Source organism: Aspergillus costaricaensis (assembly GCF_003184835.1).
Source record: "Aspergillus costaricaensis CBS 115574 unplaced genomic scaffold BO79scaffold_1, whole genome shotgun sequence".
Lineage (NCBI taxonomy): Eukaryota > Fungi > Ascomycota > Eurotiomycetes > Eurotiales > Aspergillaceae > Aspergillus > Aspergillus costaricensis.
The window spans coordinates 1,303,529-1,321,126 of NW_020291801.1; the positions used below are offsets into that span (position 1 = coordinate 1,303,529).

Sequence of the window (17,598 nt, forward strand, 5' to 3'; positions counted from 1 at the left end):
TGGATTGGCTCCTGAAGAAGCCGTGGGAGCTCTGTAGCCGCCGATGGGGGGCACGCGGCGCTAACAGAAGCATATCTACGACGCCGGTGAGGTTGCAGAACATCGCCGGGCACCAATCAGCAGCCACGACGCCCAGGGACAAAAATAGCCTGCATCAACACGGCAGTCCACCAGATGCCCCCCCCAAAGCCAAAGTAGCTCTGACCTCCTAACTAACAGTATCAACAATCAACGGCGGTTTGAAGCTACAAATGTCATGAGACTCTCCGCTTAGTCGACTCAATTCGGAAATTACCAGGACGGAAACTGAGGTGAAATAGGTTCTCGATCGACATCCGTGTCGACCGGTATCAACCGATGCTTCAACATTTGATTTCCAGGTATCTGTAGAGCAAAATACACATAATAAACAAACCATGGGGATATCAAAACAATGCCACACATACACACACACTCCTTTTTCCAAACAATTGTTGTTCGTGTTTCCTTTTTGACCTTCTTCCGTGCATTCACGGTACCTTTAACAAACACCGACAATACATGATGAAGGGCGAATAAACACAGACCCCACGCCCTCAAGTTTCCATTTCTTGGGGAGGAGTAAAAAGGAGAAGAAAAACGGGTAGGGGTGAAATGACTTTGGGGAGGTGGAAGCCACCTTGACCCCGAGATGTTATGTAACGGGACATGACCAGGGGAGTAATGCGGGAGAGGTAAGAAATATAGAGAAACAGGATGAGGTATCGGTTCCCCGCCATAGGCTAGCCAAGAATCGCTGTCATGCCGACCAGAATGATGGGTAGGATGATGAAATAGTCAAGCAGATGGACGCTCGAAAGGACGATAGCCACCCAAAACAAATCTACAAGCCAGAGAAAGAGAAGTCGGATATCACGTCTAGAGCGCGGGGTGATGTGGACCGTGTCAAGTAAAGCAACCGTCACCAATGCATTCATCATGGGCTATATCATGGGTGAAACGATCGGTGGCCCTCGATTAGCTACCGCCGTTCGTCGGTGTATTGCACGCCTTGCATTGGAGCAACCGTCCCGTTCATGAGAGGAGGAAGCGTTCGCGGTTGCTCTTGTGGCATCGCAGTTCCAGGAGCATAACCGGAAAACATAGCGCCATGCACTTGCCCATTTGGCTGCGGCGCTGTTATGGGATGATGCTCGAAGATCGACGGCTGTCGAGATTGGCCATTGGCTTGCTGCTGACTGAGTTGCGCGCGCATCTCGTCAAGTTCGCTCCTCAACACGTCATTTTCTCTGCGAGTAGTAGTAACCATCTTCTCAAGATGTGAGATGTATTCAATAGCTACAAGTATGTTAGCACAAGAAACAACAACTAGGGCTGTGGTTGTGATGGTTTAAATTACCTCTTGTGAGAGTCTCCCATTTACTCGATTTATTGTTCTGACTTTGTGGGAGGCGGACACGTAAAGCTTCGAAGCAATCCTTCATCTCACTGCGGCGCTTACGCTCCGCCAACTTGTGTGTTACTCTCAGCTCGGGGGTCCTGCTGTAAGGCGTGCTACCGCTATGTGCGTCTGCTTCTCCAATGAGACCGCGGACTTGTTTGTGCTGTAAGGAATGGTGATGCACATTTTGAGGGAGTTCTAAAGAAATGTCAGGAACGGTGGTTCGTATATCTTAGGGACTTAGAAAGACATACCATGCTGTCCACGAGGCAACCGTGCATCAGAGAAGACGCTACTGGCAAGCGACTCAGCTGTACTTCCTTTGCGGGAGAATTGATTGGTTGACTTCTCGGTGGTAGAAGAGACAGAGTTGGATCGCGCAACGTCGGGATCGGGGAAAGCGTATGCAAGACCAGCGGTAGGTGCCTCCGCATTGTAGATCTCGGAGCGAGGATTCGATGAGATGGCAGGTGCAGTGCGACCAGCTGCAAATCCGCGATGTTCGCTAGCCCGCGGGCCAAGTGGGGAGAGTGGTTGGCCCCCAGAGTATCGAGGGCCGCGATAGGAATTGTTCATATTCACGTCCATGGAGATACCGCGCTCTCGTTGAAGACCCGAAACAATCGACGTTTGCGAAGCATTCGTGCTATGGTAAGGAGATGCGGGGTTAATAGCAAGCGAGCTGATTCCTTGGTTCATCCTGCTATCCACACTGCTCCGTCGAGACTCAGGGGGCTCCACCATACTGCCTCGTTGAGAAGGCGCATCGTAGTTCTGGTTGATCGAAGGTAGGGTGGTGTTCGGCTGAGTCGAGCCGAAATTCGGAGAAGGCTGCGCTCCCGCAGATGAAGGCGTGTTGGTGTTAGAGTGGTCGTTGGGGTAAGGGGACCGATCCGAGACGTAGGATGCGCGATTGGGAGAAGGTTGGGATGTGAGGAAGGAGAGAGAGGGATAGTTGCCTGTCGCATTTGTCGTGGTTGAGTAGGTAGACGACCCTAGGGGACAATCAGCCTCCGCAGGTGGGAATGAATAGGACGAAGCCTTACTGGTACTCTGAGGCATGGACCAATTCCCCGAATCACGCTCTATCGTATTTAAAGAGGCATTTCCCGGTGACTTCTCGGCCTGAGTAGGCATGCCACCGGCCATACTTGCTGTCAAGGTCGAGATAGACGGGAGAGTCTGAGTAGACGACACTGGAGGGGTTTGCGGTCCCGTGGTAGCGGGCTCCCAAGGTCGATGAGCAAGAGTAGTCTCCATGACAATCTGTTGACTGGTGTACCAGCACTCTAGAAAGGTACAAAGGAAATGGATCTCAGGGGAGAAAAGGCGTTAGAAGAGGCAATATCGCAAGGAGTGTTCTGAAGTGTTTCGAGAGCAGATGGTGTAAAAGTCAGGGTCTCTCCGCTATCTCATGTTCGGATATCGGCACAACACGTAGTAAGACAGTGAACGTTTCAACGTTGACTGGCAGACCGATTTTATGTAGTATAAATTTAACCAATCGTATGTGTTCCAATGGCGAATCCGTGGAGTGCGCGCAAGTATGACTATCCGAAAACCGAGGTAACAGCCTGGCGCGTTGATGGGATCTCGATGGGGGGGTGGGGGCAAATCGCTAATCCAACTGATTCTGAAAGACCTCCGATTCTGGTGGAAATAAATGCAAAGTGACAGAATCCAGCAGAGTGATAGAAATCTGTCTCCACTTGACAGTCAACACCGGGGTGTATAACCAAGAGGGTGGTATGCGTCAACGAACCGTCTTCGCACGGTATTGGCGAATCGGCAGACACGGAGTCAGAGGCAAGGGCGAAAAATGCTATGCGAAAATCGTGAAGGGCGCAGTGACGTCCAGGTCGCAAAGGTATGCCCGGAAGAGGGAAAATGGAAAAACTGCCGGAGAGGAGAGGAGGGCGGGAGGAGCCGTCGTGGTGAAAGCGAGCGGAAGACGGAGAGTGAGAAGGATAGGAAAGAGAGGCGGATGGGAGAGAGGTGTTAAGTGACGATTAACTGGGATCGGCGAAGGAGAGAAGGTGTATGATGAAAATCGACTTTTTTTTTTTCCCCCCAAACAAGAAAAAGTAGAGGAAGAGTAAGGTAGGAGAAGAAAAAAGGGAACACTAAATGTTAAGTAAAGGAACAAATCGTGTCAGCTTCGGCCACATGGGGGGCTGACGGAAATTATGTACGGGAGGGCCAATGGTTCCGGGGCATAGGTTTGCGGTGCAGGACTGGATGGAGCTTACCAGATGGCGAAGGTGCAAAACGCTCGGGCGGCGCAGCGGAACGTGGCACGAGATTAAAACGACGAACAATTGGGCAGGAAGCTGTGTTAGGGCAAGGTCCCCGACCGATAGCCAGCAGAACCTTAACGTGACCGGCTAGAACGAAGGCTTGCGGGGAATGAGAGTAGTAGGAGTAGTAGTGGTGGTAGTAAGTAAGTACTAAGTAAGTAGTAAGAGGGAGGGGAGGGAGGGAGGGGGGTGGGTGGGAGAGAGGGGGCAAATGATGAGCCGGCAAAAAATGAGAGGAGCAGAGAGAAAAGAGAAGAAGGACTAGAAGGGCACTTGACTGAGGAAGGCAAGTCGTGGGACGGGCGGGCTGAGAAGTAAGAAAATCGGAGCAGAAGGGGGGAGGCAGAGAGAGGGAGGAGAGGAGGGGGGGGGGCCGCGGTTTGAAGAATGGATGAGAGCGGGTAACAGTAGAAGTGAAAAATAATAATAAAAAAAAAAAGTGGTGAGTAGTAAAGTAGTAGTAGTAAAAGTAAGCCAGCTCGTCAGTTAACTGCAAGCTCTTTCTGCTTTTCCCTCCTCAACTAACACCAGATAGGTGAAAGCAGTAATAATAATAGTAGTAACCAGTCAACGCCGTCTCTTCTCGTCTAGTTCGCAGGAACCAGACTGTGGCACTGGTGTCTCGTCGTTTTGGAAACCTCGATGGATCGGGCGGGAAAATGTTAAGGGAGATGGGAACTTTGCTCTTAGTTGCGGGAGCTATTCGGACTAGTTTGGAGAAAGTTGGAGCGGGTCTGGATGAGAGACCCAAAAGAGTCTTTAGAAGAAAATGAAATAGTAAGAGAATGTATGTGTCGTTTTCTTCTAAGCAAGAAGGGAAGGAAAGTCAGATATTGAGATCAGTTCGGATTTTGACGGTGGAAAAGGCCGATTATGGGATGGACCAGGAAAACCAAGGCTCGAGAGAGAGAGAGAGAGAGAGAGAGAGAGAGAGGGGAAGAGGAGAAGATTAGAAGAATAAGCACTACTACTTCTTGGTTGAAGATGTTCCCTCCTCACCTTGGGGTAAAAGGGTCAGAATGGAGTAAAAGAACAAGCAGTCTGTAAGTAATAGTACCGGGCGGCCCTGAAGCGCAAGGCAAAGGTACCGATGCTGCATAGCAAGCAAATAGAAAATGACGAGATCGAGTGACAGATGCAGTTTACCTAACGCCAAAATAGAATCGAATTAAGGGCTGGATGAGAAAATAATAATAATACAAAATAAATAAATAAAAAATAATGATAATTCTCATGTAAAGCAAAAATCGAGGTGAGACTCGGCGACTGAAGGACAATCCAGAAAGGGAAAAAAGAGAAACTGATTTTCTTTATTTTATTTTTTCATATTACTATTCCCGAAAGAAAAAAGCAAATAAATAAAATAAAATAGAATAAGAAGGTTAAGAACAAAGTGGTGCCGCCGCCAACTTCCATTTCATCCCTTCCTTCCTTCCTGCAGCCTCCCTGGTAGTAGTACATGTAATAGGAGTGGGAGAAAGGGCAATAAATCTATCGATGCTGATTCAACACTTGCATCCAAGATCTCTCTCTCCCAAATCATTTCGATCTTCTTACAATATGCCTATTACCTGTTTGCTCTAATTCCATTGTCAAAGTAGATGATCATAGCATACATTTCATGGCTGGCTGTATTGAAATGAAGATAACTCTTTGGGTCTTGTCTCTTTCTGCCTCTCTCTTAGCCACATGAGACAACCACTTCTATACGAAAGCAAAATATTCCTCGATGGGTATAAGAGAGATGACAAGTACAGTCCTGTATGAAAGTAAGAGAGACATGAGCGATAAAAGGTCGCTTGGCGCTGCGTACTTGAACCGTACGTGGTCAGCAGTGGCTGCCAGCAATTGGATAGGAATTGAAGCCATCCCAACAGGATCAGCCACTAAAGACAACCATTTTCTCCGTGGCTCAAAACATAGTACAGACTATTCAATTTTCCATATGACAGATAGCCTCAGAGGCGCACCGCAAGTTCGGGGACAAAAAGAGAGGAAAGCCGGCTAACATAGGTCATAAGTAGAAGGGGAAGGCCGCCCGGAAAGCAGCCAAGCATTAGAAAAGGAAGGAAAATAAAATAGTAAAAACAGATAATAAAATGTCGAGTAAATGGAATAAGAAAATTAAATTAAATTGACCAGAAAGGAAGGGGAGCAAATTAGTCATACTAAAGACTGCGACTAACTTAACTAACCCAACTGAAATAAAAATAGTTAATACGACATCCTAAAGCGATTGAGTCCACCGCCACGAGGCGGCCATTTCGCTGAGGGTCCAGCTGCTCCTCATTCCGTGGGTTGCAGTTCTGCCGCATTTTTAGGAGGCGACCGAAGAATGGTCGATTATTATCATCAGACTTTTCCATCATGGCTTTTATTTTCTTTTCGTGTCTCACAAACTCTGACTCTGACGGCGAAGGTCCAGCCCAGTCATATTATCAGTCGGCTAGCGATCAGTGTAAGTGTAAATGTCAGGTACCAAACTTGAAGTTGCTTAGTCCTCCACTAGCGATTTAGCGCATCGGATAGCTCTGCTGGAGTCGAGAAGAAGGAAATCTGCTCCTCTTTCCCTTTTGTCGGCAGGATCAGAGCCACGTTTGACAGTTCCCCGGCCATCGCAGGGAATTATTGGTCCTGATGGCGCCTGGTGTCCACCCTTCCACCCATGTCCGTGTATCAATATTGCAGCTTATCAACCGGTCGCTTCTCCCGGGCCCTGGCTCATGATACGTATACGATTAATATCTGGCAAATCATGCCGATGGGGATTATGTGGTGCGTACTTCTGCCGGTCGTTCATGATCGGACTTGGACATCTCCCGGAAACGAGCAGAGATCCGTCGTTCTTTTTTGGATCCTGGATCGTATCCGCGAAGGAAAGCTCGAATGAGCCTTGTCCGGGTTGGGTAATCATCGTTGAACCTAACTGGGGCAAATTTGACGCAGATCGGGACCGAGGTTGCCTCACACATCAGACGCCCCATTTATTTTACTCCCTCCCAGTCCCGTGAGGTATCTCTGGAGTAAAAATCTCCTTTCGAAAATACATTCATCCGACTATCGGGGAGAATCTTGGTAATGTTAATGGTCCAGGACGCCTAAGAGCATTTCCTTATTCATACTGTAGGTGCAAGTCTTTTTTTTTTTTTTTTTTTTTTTTTTCCTTTCATGGGTTATATCTAAATATCTTCGGTTTGGGAGTACTACTAGTAGTACTATCCGGGTAGGATAACGAAGAAACAAGACTGTCATCGACCGCCCCACTGGTCGAGTCAAGCGGGAGCGCCTAGGCAAGTGGGATCCATAACTTTCCCATCCAGCGGGAAAACTTTGTGTCTGCCTGTTGGTAACGACTCATAACTCATATCTACTTACTGTAGTAGTAGTGAGACGCGATGGCCCAACAGGGACAAACTGCTTTAAACCTCCACCTGGTTGCTCTCTATCTACCCCTTTGGGCGCTAAGCTAAACCAGGTTGGGGAAAATTGTAGTTCAGACCAGCCGGGAAGTGGGGCCCAGAATGGATGGGGAGTCGATCCCAGCGCGGGTGGGCGAATCAGCATTGGGGCCGCTGGCATGGCGAATGCATCCTCCACGCCTGCAAAATGTCCCGTGGGCTGAAGAATTCCCGGCCTTACTTAGCACTCGAACCATGACGGGAGAACACGTTGTTGAACGCCTGTCCCAGGCAAATCCGCGGGGGGAAGGGGCCGCTATCATGCCAGGAATATTTAACACAGTACCAGGGGTCTTTTCGGAGCAATGAGTTGCAGCTGGGCCATTACATCACGAACCAGAGTCTCTGCATCATTGCTATTCAACGCCTGTCATCCCCATCGGTCGCATGGCCTTGTCATGGCTTACACCTTCAAAAAACGAAAATTGAAAAATCTTCAGGTAAAATTTTAGAAACTGAGTATCTACGCTTTTTGGAAGGTAAAACGGCGGTTACTCCAAATTCTTGGTCTAAACTGGATTTAGCAGCCGGGTCTCTGACTTTCTGAATCGGATAAGCTTTGTCGTCAATTTTCATGGTTTTCACCTGACTCGCCTTTACTCAATAGTACCCGTCTACAACAGCATATGAATCTGCCCACCGGTAGTTCATCCTGCCAGACATTTTGAGCTTGCACTGATTGGGATTGCATATCCGTTCACATCCGATACCTGAGACTCAAGGTGAGAGTGGGACAAATGGCAATGGTGTACTGGATGGGCCATCCCACGAAAGACAGGCGGTGCATCCAGATCATCCGCCTGATCCTTTAAACAAAGCAGAGGCCATCCTCGGTCGGCAACGATCTCGATGCGAACTGCCTTCACGTGGCTGCACTGGACGATCGGCCTCAGGGGTCCCACGACCGGCGAACTGCCGTAAGCGGCGTAAGCGTACCGTATTGGGCTTCCAGTGAAGGCTCCATCCACCCACGGTACCATTCCGTTCGCGCCAGAGCAGTTGGCACTTAGCCTTTTTGCTTGCATCGTCCTCCCTTGCAGACATTGGTTCAGCTTGAGATCAGGGTGAGGGCGGCAAATGCGACAGATTTCATGCTCGCTTTTATCCACAATCTATCTACAGGTGAGGAGGTTCTGAGCTCGAGTGGCCAGGTGCATGGGTCTGCTGTAGACCCCCTTTTAACAAAAGCCCCGCGGCGTGTTATGTCAGTTTAACCTTCAAAGCCCATAGGAGGAAGCATTAGGACCGTCGTCCAAGCTCCGTAGCCACGATTACTAGTCTTACTACGTGGTGCACAAGCCTAAGTGGCTGCAGCTGTTGGTTGGGACATGGTAGCAGGGGGGGAATGGTTGTCGGTAATGGCCAACAATACCTGCCCGACATCTAGTTCACAACACCTACCACATGGCCTGATTCCAGCAAAACTATGCCATTGATTGATAGGAAACGAAAAAGATGTTTCGAAGCAAGGGCAGCAACAAATTCAATTTACAATAAGATACAAGAAGAACCGGATATGTCGTCACACTTCGGAGTAGTATCATATTCCAGTTCGCTCACAGTGTCAGCGCGAAGTCTAAGTCTAACGCCCAATAAGGCCTAACGCACAACTCATTTGGCTTTCCAGCGCCCGACACATGGCAACCATGGTGGAATGATCGCCGCTAAAGAGGGGGGAGGGGGGTTCTGGACATGCGACGGTTGAGACTGGTTCAGCCACACGACGCCAAGCGTCCATGGTGTCCCCAATACACCTCGGAGGACCTCATCCTGGAAAGCACCAGAAGGGGGCAGTCGGGTCATGAGTGGTGAAGTCAGACAGCATGATAACAGCCACTGCAACATGGGTCCTGGCTGTCTGTAGCCAAAGAGCGACCACACCCATACACCAATTCTCTTAGATGCAGGGAGGCACCAATAATCAGACACTCAATACTTGGTTTTGCTCTTGGGGGATTGGGAAGGCCTGCACGCAGTATGTATTCCCCCCGCTCCGGTGGAATGTGACCAGCCGACATGCGCATCAAGGTACATGTGGACAATGTGCAGCATCCGCGAATAGCAGCAGCGCTAAAGCACTACGTAAGTAGCATGCACAGTTGTATCTCATGTATGATCTGCTTGGCCTTTTTCTTTCTTTCTTCCTGCCCTTGCCTGCCAAGTGCTGTATGTCGATCGCCCTCCGTGCGTTGTCTGATATGATCCCCTTTTAAGTAATCGCCATGGCCAGTGAGCTGGCTGGACGAGTCAGTCTCCCCGGAGTTGAGGTACTTTGCCAATTCCACCAGCCAGATTTATCCCTTCCTTGTCACCCACACCTTTCTGCAGCATGTCAAACTGCCTTCCACACATGGAACATGAAAGAATGTGGCGTCTATTTTGAGTGCCTGAAGCTTCACCGCAGACCTAGAATTGGTGTCACTCGAAACCCTTGCTGCTTCTGTCTTTATTTTGTGTTTTGTACTTGGACAATACCGCTGTTCTGTATTTTTGGCCCTTTGGGGGTGTTTTATCTCCATGATCAACTGTACTCGACGGGATCTCCACCCCAAGAACCACCACGCTCGATACCAAGTCAATTAGCCGAGAATAAATATCGTCGCCTTTGCTCGCTAAGACGATGGAGGAGACAGGCACTAGTGGGCAATTAATCTGGTTGGCAGGGCGATTTTCAAGCCCCAAACATAACGGTCGATCTTATCACCGGAAGCTCCCACCCATTCTGTTCGAAGGATGAAATGGAACCTGGCCGTAATGGACTATTTGGTGACGGTACAAGAAATGGGTCTGGGGCCATCCATGACGGACACAAGCAGCTGTGAGGAGAACAACACTACGTACGATGATTACCATAACCTTCTTTTTCTTCTCCTTACTCTCAAAGTTCACAACCTCCCCAGATTGCCCCATTGCAGATCTGGCAACAGCATTTTGCCGTTAGCGTGACCTGGGAGCAATGAAGCTAGTATGTGATGTTTGGAGCGCCAAGCTGGGGTGTATCAACCAATATCAAGGCCACCTCTCTGAATGTGTCAAACCCCAACGATGACGGCATGAACTTTCTTCCTACCCCCCTCGACACTCGCCCGATTGTTTCTGTAACCCAAAACAGAGCAGGGTTCAAGCCCGGGTGACACCAGCAACAACGGACTCTAGATACTTTTCCCACTAAGACAGGCACCTTTGTCACAGTGCCCATCAGAAGGCAGGCCAATGACAATCCATGCCGCCCAGCAGCTCCGCTTTTGCAGGACGACTAGAAGGCGCACTAAAACGGACGGCTTCAGCATCGAGCCAACCGTCAAGGGTTGGAGAGTGGAGGGCGCACGCGAGCGCCAAAGTTAGCACAGCCGGAGTCGGAGGCGGAGTCGGAGTCGGATCTGGACCGGATGGGGACTGGATGAATCCTGGCCCATGCAATGACCCGCTTCAGATGGTTTTGTTATGGTCGTTGCTATTATCATTACTATCATCGTCGTTGTGATGACCGGAGCTGTTAATTCGCACTCATTTTCTTGGTGTCTTTAAAATGTGATGTTATTTTTTGATTTTTAATTATTTTTTTTTTCTTTTCCCTCTTGGAGTCTCTCATCCCTCCATTAGTTCTGACTGGCTTGCTCCCTCCGTCCCTTCCCCTTCTGACCAGTTGTCCCGTGGTTACGAGGACAGCCCAATATATTCATATCCATCATAAGCATTCCGGGCAAAAGACAAGGTCCTTGACTGAACTCTCTTTAACAGCGTCAAATCTGATCGGGGATTAACTGACTGACCATCTCAACGGCTGATGAGAGATGACACACAGCGCCGCCCAGAGTTTTGATCTGATTAGTCGATACTGACAGACAGTACGGTCCTCTAATTTTCCTCCAATCTCACTAGTACTGAGAACTATTGCTACTCGATACCTGAGTAGGGACAAAGTACCTACAGTACTCTTTCTACCGGTCTAGCGCCCTTCAAGCCTGGCTAGATAGATATTCATCTACTACCAGTCTACCACTGCCGCTACTTGCCCCCGTCAGCCATATTCGACCCGCTTCCTGCAGCGTGTGCAGTGCTGGGCCGATGTGACAGGACAGGGGTCTTGTCTCCCCCATCGGGTGGAGCCGGACGCCCAACTAATCACCGGGTCTCGTTTAGGTAACACGAAGCCAAAAGAATCCTTGTATCACCGCCCCGGCCACGAGACTAATTCTAACCATCACTACACCATGCATCTCAATTCTGCTAGTTGACAGGGATGCATTGGGCCTGACCGGGGTTGCTCGTGCAGTATTGGGCCATGTGCTTTCATTTACCTGACACCGGCGGCCCCCTTTAGCACCTGCCTGTCCCGGTATAGATCCGGTGGTGTCCCCATCCATCACGGCCAGACTTGGGGCCTTGGACGCGGCCATCTCGTTCGCCTGGAGCATGGGCCATGAAGCGATCTTTCTTCACCCCGGCGCCAACTAATCTCGATCAAGAAGTTCAATCACAGTTCACCCTCCTTCTATCTATCTAGCCCCATGCCTGACGAAAGCCGCCCCTGCAGCTGCTGAATGATGATGGCCTCCCCGATTGCTGTCTGCCTCGACTAATCCTGCCGCTCGTGGGCTAGACCTTGGGAAAGCTGCACCGTGCTCACTCGATTAGATTAATCCCCCGCTGACATCTCAATCATGATAACAGTAAGCCCGGACGGTTACATTGGTCTTGCTCGAAACCCGTGTCAGGCTGTCAGCACCTAGTGTTGAATATCTCTCCATGCAAGGCTCCTGCTTGCCCCGTCAAACTCTTGCCCACTGGTAAGGTGAATTCCTGACAGCTCCCTGTCTATACCGTGGCCTACTATATGCACATCCTTTTGCCACATCTGGACTAGCTATTCTGGCATTGGTTCAATGATAGAGTACTGAGTAGAGGCCTAGGCATGACGGTAAGCCAGTCCCAACCGCTGGATCCCAACATGCTCGGGCTGAACCTGCCCCATGGCACACAGCCTGGGCGTCCATGTCCCATGCAGATGACTGGACCCCACGGCTAAAGTGCGTCGTGCATACATTAATATATTAAAAGGCAACACACGCGCCTCAGCACTGGTGTCCCGCCGCCCATGAGGATTATGTCAGCTCAAGTTAGCGTCGCGTGTCAGGGAGGGAAAGGACGAGGCAGAAGAATGCCGTGACTACGGACTTCTCCGATCAGCTTCGTCTCCATCTATCATCGAATTCCTTGGTTAAAAAGTAATTTATCCTCACCAATGACACATCCCACTCAATATTGGAAAAGGGTGATAACAGACCGAGGCATCCTTCGAGGGACACCAACTCCCTCCGTTTCTAAATGGACACCGGACAATGAACTAGTCGCCACGGCCGTCTTTTTGGGCCGCCGGCGCATCCTTCAGCACACTAAGCACAGAAATCGATCGATCCACAGGCCCAATAAGCTCTACAGCCCGAGGCTAAGTCCCCAACTCGGTTTTGTCGCCTCAATAAGCATGGTTATTGAGCTTACTCTATCTTCGGAGAGACAAACGGAACTTGTCCGGTTGCCTCATTTGCAAGCGAAGGGTCGAGTTTGAACCACGCCCGCTGAACTTGATACAGCGCCGCCTGCAGTAGAGTATCCTCGACTGAGAAGCCATGAGAAGGGCTGAGCTGGATCAAACCACCGATTTGCACTGCGCGGGCAAGAGAGACCAATTAGGACGGGATGTATCAATCATCGCCCGCGCAAAAGCAGGGGGTGGGCTTGACGCCCATGCATAGAGGGCACCTGTCACAATCTCCGACCCCAACACCAGGCTGAGTGGGAGGGGCCGGCGACGCTTTCGAACGTCCAACGCACACCACACACACACACTCACACTCAACCCCTCCCTCGCAAAAGAAAAAAAGCAGGTTATATTTCCAATCGAACTAATCCTCCCGTCCACAGCCTCACGGAATGTGTCGACAAGTAATCCGATGCGTCCACTCTCACGCACAGAGAACCAGGTTCCTGACCTCCGAGTATACGCGGGCCAGAACCACGTGGGGTGGCCCCCAATGCTTCAGCCATTCCAATTCCTTCCCACCCCTTAGCCCTACGGAGCACGGCTTCCAGTGTCTTATTAAGGCAAGTAGGGAGTAGTTATTGCGGAAATGTCACTGATTGGCAGACTCAGCCTCGTCCATGAACCCCAAACCCGGACTCCGTTGAACATTCCGTTTCAAGCAAGAAAGCACGTCCCACCCCGCAATCCTGCGAGACGTTAACCCTTCCTCATCAACTAGGGAAATGTTGCCAAGATAGGACAAAGTATGTGAGCCCCAAAAGCCGGAATTTGACACCCAAAAAACCATGGACCAAGGTGAGGCTCTCCGGTGATAGGGTCTCATCTCAGCTGGGATCCGCAGTTTGTGCCTCGAAATAAGGCACAGGCTGGATCTCTGAAACGCCTCCTGGTTACAGCAATCCACCAATCAGGTGCCAATGTAGCCCTACGGAGTCGTATTCAGCACATCTTTTTCAAAGCCCGATGCATGCTAAATTGAATAGTTGGGATTGAATGAGGAGTCTTAAATTTGGGACCGTTCATCACAAATCTGCGGCATAAGTATAAGTCGGCTCGAATTTGAAATTTTTCTCACGATTGATTGGTGGTCACCAAGTAAATAGTTACTTCCCAAGTGACAAATGAACTATGCAATATGGCTTACAGTATGGCTTGCTCCAAGCAAATGCAAAATCTAGATTCCAAAAGTCCAATGCCCGGGCTTGGGAATCAGAAACAAAAAGAAAAAAAAAAGGTTTAAATAGCTCCTGTGACGGATGGCCAATCAATCTGCAGCGGACTTGATTCCGCGGGTGATTTGTTAGGAGGAAAAAGTATAAGTGTATAAAGAGGAATAAGCAAGTATACTTTAGTTGGAATAAATCAATCAGGGATAGAAAGAAAATTGGGGAAGTGGGAGTGGTCTCATGATCGTGACTTATTTGTGATGTGTATCATCGGTAGTTTTATGGGTTCTTTTGTGTATATTCTTGTGCTGGGAATATATACATACACTCCTTATACGAGGTTAAATTCTTATTATTTTGACTGTGTTTATTTCCTTTTGTCCAGACTTCATTAGATATAAGATAGTAAATTGTAGATCGGAAAAGTAGCTACAATTGCAATGAAATACTCACAAACCCACACTATCAAGAAACCCCTTCTCAGCATCGCAATACAGTAGAATTATAGACTTACTTACTCTTCCTTACATTCACTATGAGGATAAAGCACCAAAGATCCTTCCCTACTCAATTACTGTTCAGTACTATATCCAGCCAAGTGACATAATAGCCTGAAAAAACTACACCACAATAATACTAATCTATACAAACTACAAATATATATTGTAAGAAGGAAAGCTTCAAACAAACATACACAAGCATCTTGATCAATCTAGTATTTGTTAGATACAATTTGACAATAATACTGCCAGACATGAACTATGAACTATCCATCTATCCCCTGCATCAATTTTCCCCCTCCCCCTTCTAGTTTCCAAAAATATCATCCACCGACACTACCTGTCTAACAATATCACAATAACCAAGTTTACTAGACTACTGTATACTAAATATATATACCCTGCGCAAATCACCGCAGGATCGGATCGTCTCTAAGCAGTTAATAGTACTAACTACTTTAATACCCCCACCTAGTACCTACTTACCAAATATTATAATAGTATATGACGAGTCCACAAAACAAATAAATATTGAGTGTGTGTGTGCACTACTCCACCAGGGAGATGTAATGCCATTTCCAGGGTACTCTCGTAGAAAGGCATCGAATCATTCCTTTTTTTCCAAAGTAAGTGGGGTGTCGGGCGTTCGTTGTTCGTAAGTATGTTTTTCGAAGGATCGATTGCTGGGGTGGCGGTGCGAAACAACTAGGTTACTTACGAGGATCGTATATCGTACAGAGTATGTGATTAAGGTTTAGGGATTGATCCTGCGGTGTTTTGGGTATATTTCGTTGCTGCCTATCTACTACTTGTGGTGTCATTGTTGATTGGATTGAATTCGGTGTGTGGGATGCGATATAGGTGGCTGTGTGTTTCGGGGCGTTTACTGTAGGCAGAAAGGAGTAGATCCTACGTAGGAGATGATTGTATCTATTTTTGTGTGTAAATATTTGTTTGGGGTTCATCATGTTGCGTAGTATGTACAATAGGGGAAAATATAGGACTTTTTTTTCCTGTTTCGGGAAGATGTTTCGTTCATTCATCCTCCTCTTCTTCAACGTCATCATCATCCACATCCTCATCGTCTTCATCTTCGTCATCGTTATCCTCAAACTCCACCCCCAGGTTACCCGTGATATCCCAACGGTCGCCCTTGGCAGCCTCGCTGACATACTTGACGAACTTCAGGGTACCGCTGTCCCGCAACACAATGCTGAGTCGGTTCCATCCGGCGGCAGTGCTGAAGAGAATGCCGTCATCGTCATCGTCGGCGCCTGCGGACCGGTAGATCGCTGCATCGCCCTCATCTTCGTCGTCGCCGGCCATGTAGATCTCGTATCCACCCACCGAAGGCTCCTCGGCGTCGCCGTTGGCGACGGCTCCTTCATCCTTCTTCTTCTTCGGCTTGACCGCCTTCTTCTGCTGCTCCTCCGATGAGCCCTCGCCCATCTCCTGATCCTGATCCTGATCCTCCTCCTCCTCGTCGTCGTCCTCCTTCTCCCAGCCCGGAGTGGGCGTCAAGCAAAGCGACAGCTCCAAACGGGGCTGTTCTCCATCATAGCCACTGGCCAGGGTGTAATCCTGGCCTCTGCGGAAGCGACGCGCCAGGTAGTCGTAGCTGGTAATACGGTCCGCACCGGTGATCAGAGCGAGCCACTTGCGGAATGCCCGGGAAGGGAAAAGGTCGTCGAGGAGTTCCTGGATCGGAGATTTCTGGTCCTGGGTCGCGGTGCCATGTTGCTGGAACAGGTAGCGCTGCTTGTGGGGAGGACGGGCGACCGTCCATCCGGTCTGGGCGAGAATCTCATCGGAGGAACTGGGCAGGCCCTTCTTCTCCTGCTCTTCAATGTAGGTCCGAACACGGGTCGCAAACTTCTCCGAAAGGAATCGTTCCAGACTGAGACACGACTCGTTTTGGAAGGTCTCGGACATTTCCTCGGCGATGTCGGGGGTGAGGTAGGATGGGGCGATGTATTGAATCAAGAAGGCGAGGTCGGATTCTGTGAATTCGGGCGTGGGCTCCTCTTCCACTTTCGCCTTGCCCTTGCCTTTACCTCCTTCCTCGGGTTGTTGCTCGTCCTCGTTCTCGCAGTCGACGGTCTTGGGCTGGGGGAGGTCGTAGATGTCGCCGCGGCCCTGGAGCTGGGCCAGACTACTGCGCTCGGCGAGCTTCTCTTCCAGACCGGCTTCGTAGCCGTCCTCGCCTTCCTGCGGGATGTGGAACCAGCCGCTGATGGCCATGCGCACGCGCTTCTTGGACTTGTCTTCGTTGTCTTTCGGGTGGTAGACTTCTTCGACGTCGTGGAAGCTCTCTCCGGGCTGGACGGTGAAGAAGCTGAGCTGGTTGAAGGCGGGAGGGATGCTGAGGGAGTAGTCGGGGCTGGGGATCAGGACGTCGTCGCCGTTGGCATCCTTCTTGGTTGTCGTGGGGTACAGACGCAGTGCGCCACCCCATTCGGCCTGCCAGGGTTGGTCGGGGTCGGTGAGGTAGAGAATGTAGGACAGACGTCTGCTTCCGATGACATCGTCGTGGCAGAGCAAGTGGCAGCCCTCGTTGTAGACGTTGATGGCCATGTCGGTTTTTTGTCCGCTCAGCTTGCCAGAGCCGGTGACCTTCGAGAGGAATTCACGGAAGCGGGCAGAGTACATGGCGTCGCGCAGCTTGAGGATGGAGGGCAATTTCGCAAGAGAGGCATCGTCGAGACCGTCCAGGTTGGCCAGGTCGCCGGATTGGAAGATTTTGTAGATGTCGGTTTCCTTCTCGGTGAACTGCACCTGGGCCTGGATTTCGTCGCGGACGGCGCGCAAGAGGGAGGGCTCGATGAGGGGGTGGATGACACCATGCTTGTACCTTTAGTCTTGGGGTTAGCATCGCTCATGTTATCTGCCAGTCAGAATGTATGATGGGCAGCATACGGAGCAGACTGGGCATATTGCTCGGTATAGTCCTTCAGGACCGACGGCTCGAACAAGCCGTCACGGAAGCGCGCAGCGGCTTCTTCGCTCGACAAAGCGCGCTTCTTGGACTCGGGCTGGTCTTTGCCGCCGAGGGATTCTCTTCCATCAGTCTTGCGCTTCATTGTGAGAAAAAGGGAAAGGAATGCGAGATTGAATAGACTCTGGAGAGGGTTCAATCTTTAAAGGAATGCGAATTTTGCCTTTAATTTTTCGAATAAATTTGGCGGTGAAAAATCTGCAGGCATCAATCAGGC

General features: G+C 49.8%; 4 protein-coding genes across 4 annotated transcripts; 1 reads left to right on the top strand and 3 right to left on the bottom strand.

Moving 5' to 3' along the window:
* Positions 1 to 534: 534 nt before the first annotated feature.
* Positions 535 to 879, bottom strand: BO79DRAFT_3161 (uncharacterized protein). Its single transcript, XM_025689068.1, has one exon. The coding sequence runs from the start codon at positions 756 to 758 to the stop codon at positions 576 to 578; it is 183 nt and encodes a 60-aa protein (XP_025545289.1). The 5' UTR covers positions 759 to 879; the 3' UTR covers positions 535 to 575.
* Positions 880 to 2,924, bottom strand: BO79DRAFT_3166 (putative HLH transcription factor (Hpa3)). The gene is made up of 4 exons (XM_025689069.1): positions 2,467 to 2,924; positions 1,675 to 2,415; positions 1,379 to 1,618; positions 880 to 1,317 (listed from the first exon to the last, which is right to left on the bottom strand). Exons 1-4 carry the CDS (start codon positions 2,678 to 2,680, stop codon positions 1,001 to 1,003), a joined length of 1,512 nt encoding a protein of 503 aa, XP_025545290.1. The 5' UTR covers positions 2,681 to 2,924; the 3' UTR covers positions 880 to 1,000.
* Positions 2,925 to 4,102: 1,178 nt separating this feature from the next.
* On the top strand, positions 4,103 to 4,708 carry BO79DRAFT_206184 (uncharacterized protein). The gene has a single exon (XM_025681923.1). It carries the CDS (start codon positions 4,503 to 4,505, stop codon positions 4,668 to 4,670), a length of 168 nt encoding a protein of 55 aa, XP_025545291.1. The 5' UTR covers positions 4,103 to 4,502; the 3' UTR covers positions 4,671 to 4,708.
* A 10,601-nt stretch (positions 4,709 to 15,309) lies between these two features.
* Positions 15,310 to 17,509, bottom strand: BO79DRAFT_234166 (oxidative DNA demethylase). The gene is made up of 2 exons (XM_025684348.1): positions 17,303 to 17,509; positions 15,310 to 17,237 (listed from the first exon to the last, which is right to left on the bottom strand). Exons 1-2 carry the CDS (start codon positions 17,464 to 17,466, stop codon positions 15,422 to 15,424), a joined length of 1,980 nt encoding a protein of 659 aa, XP_025545292.1. The 5' UTR covers positions 17,467 to 17,509; the 3' UTR covers positions 15,310 to 15,421.
* Positions 17,510 to 17,598: the final 89 nt, after the last annotated feature.

What these genes read in the sequence shown, in the direction of transcription:
- BO79DRAFT_3161 (XM_025689068.1), bottom strand. Translation starts at nt 758, where the DNA reads ATGGCGGGGAACCGATACCTCATCCTGTTTCTCTATATTTCTTACCTC.
- BO79DRAFT_3166 (XM_025689069.1), bottom strand. Translation starts at nt 2,680, where the DNA reads ATGGAGACTACTCTTGCTCATCGACCTTGGGAGCCCGCTACCACGGGA. An exon ending in GTCCATGCCTCAGAGTACCA is followed by an intron (nt 2,416 to 2,466) that starts GTAAGGCTTCGT and finishes ATTGTCCCCTAG; the next exon opens with GGTCGTCTACCTACTCAACC. An exon ending in ATGGGAGACTCTCACAAGAG is followed by an intron (nt 1,318 to 1,378) that starts GTAATTTAAACC and finishes ACATACTTGTAG; the next exon opens with CTATTGAATACATCTCACAT.
- BO79DRAFT_206184 (XM_025681923.1), top strand. Translation starts at nt 4,503, where the DNA reads ATGTATGTGTCGTTTTCTTCTAAGCAAGAAGGGAAGGAAAGTCAGATA.
- BO79DRAFT_234166 (XM_025684348.1), bottom strand. Translation starts at nt 17,466, where the DNA reads ATGAAGCGCAAGACTGATGGAAGAGAATCCCTCGGCGGCAAAGACCAG. An exon ending in CAATATGCCCAGTCTGCTCC is followed by an intron (nt 17,238 to 17,302) that starts GTATGCTGCCCA and finishes CCAAGACTAAAG; the next exon opens with GTACAAGCATGGTGTCATCC.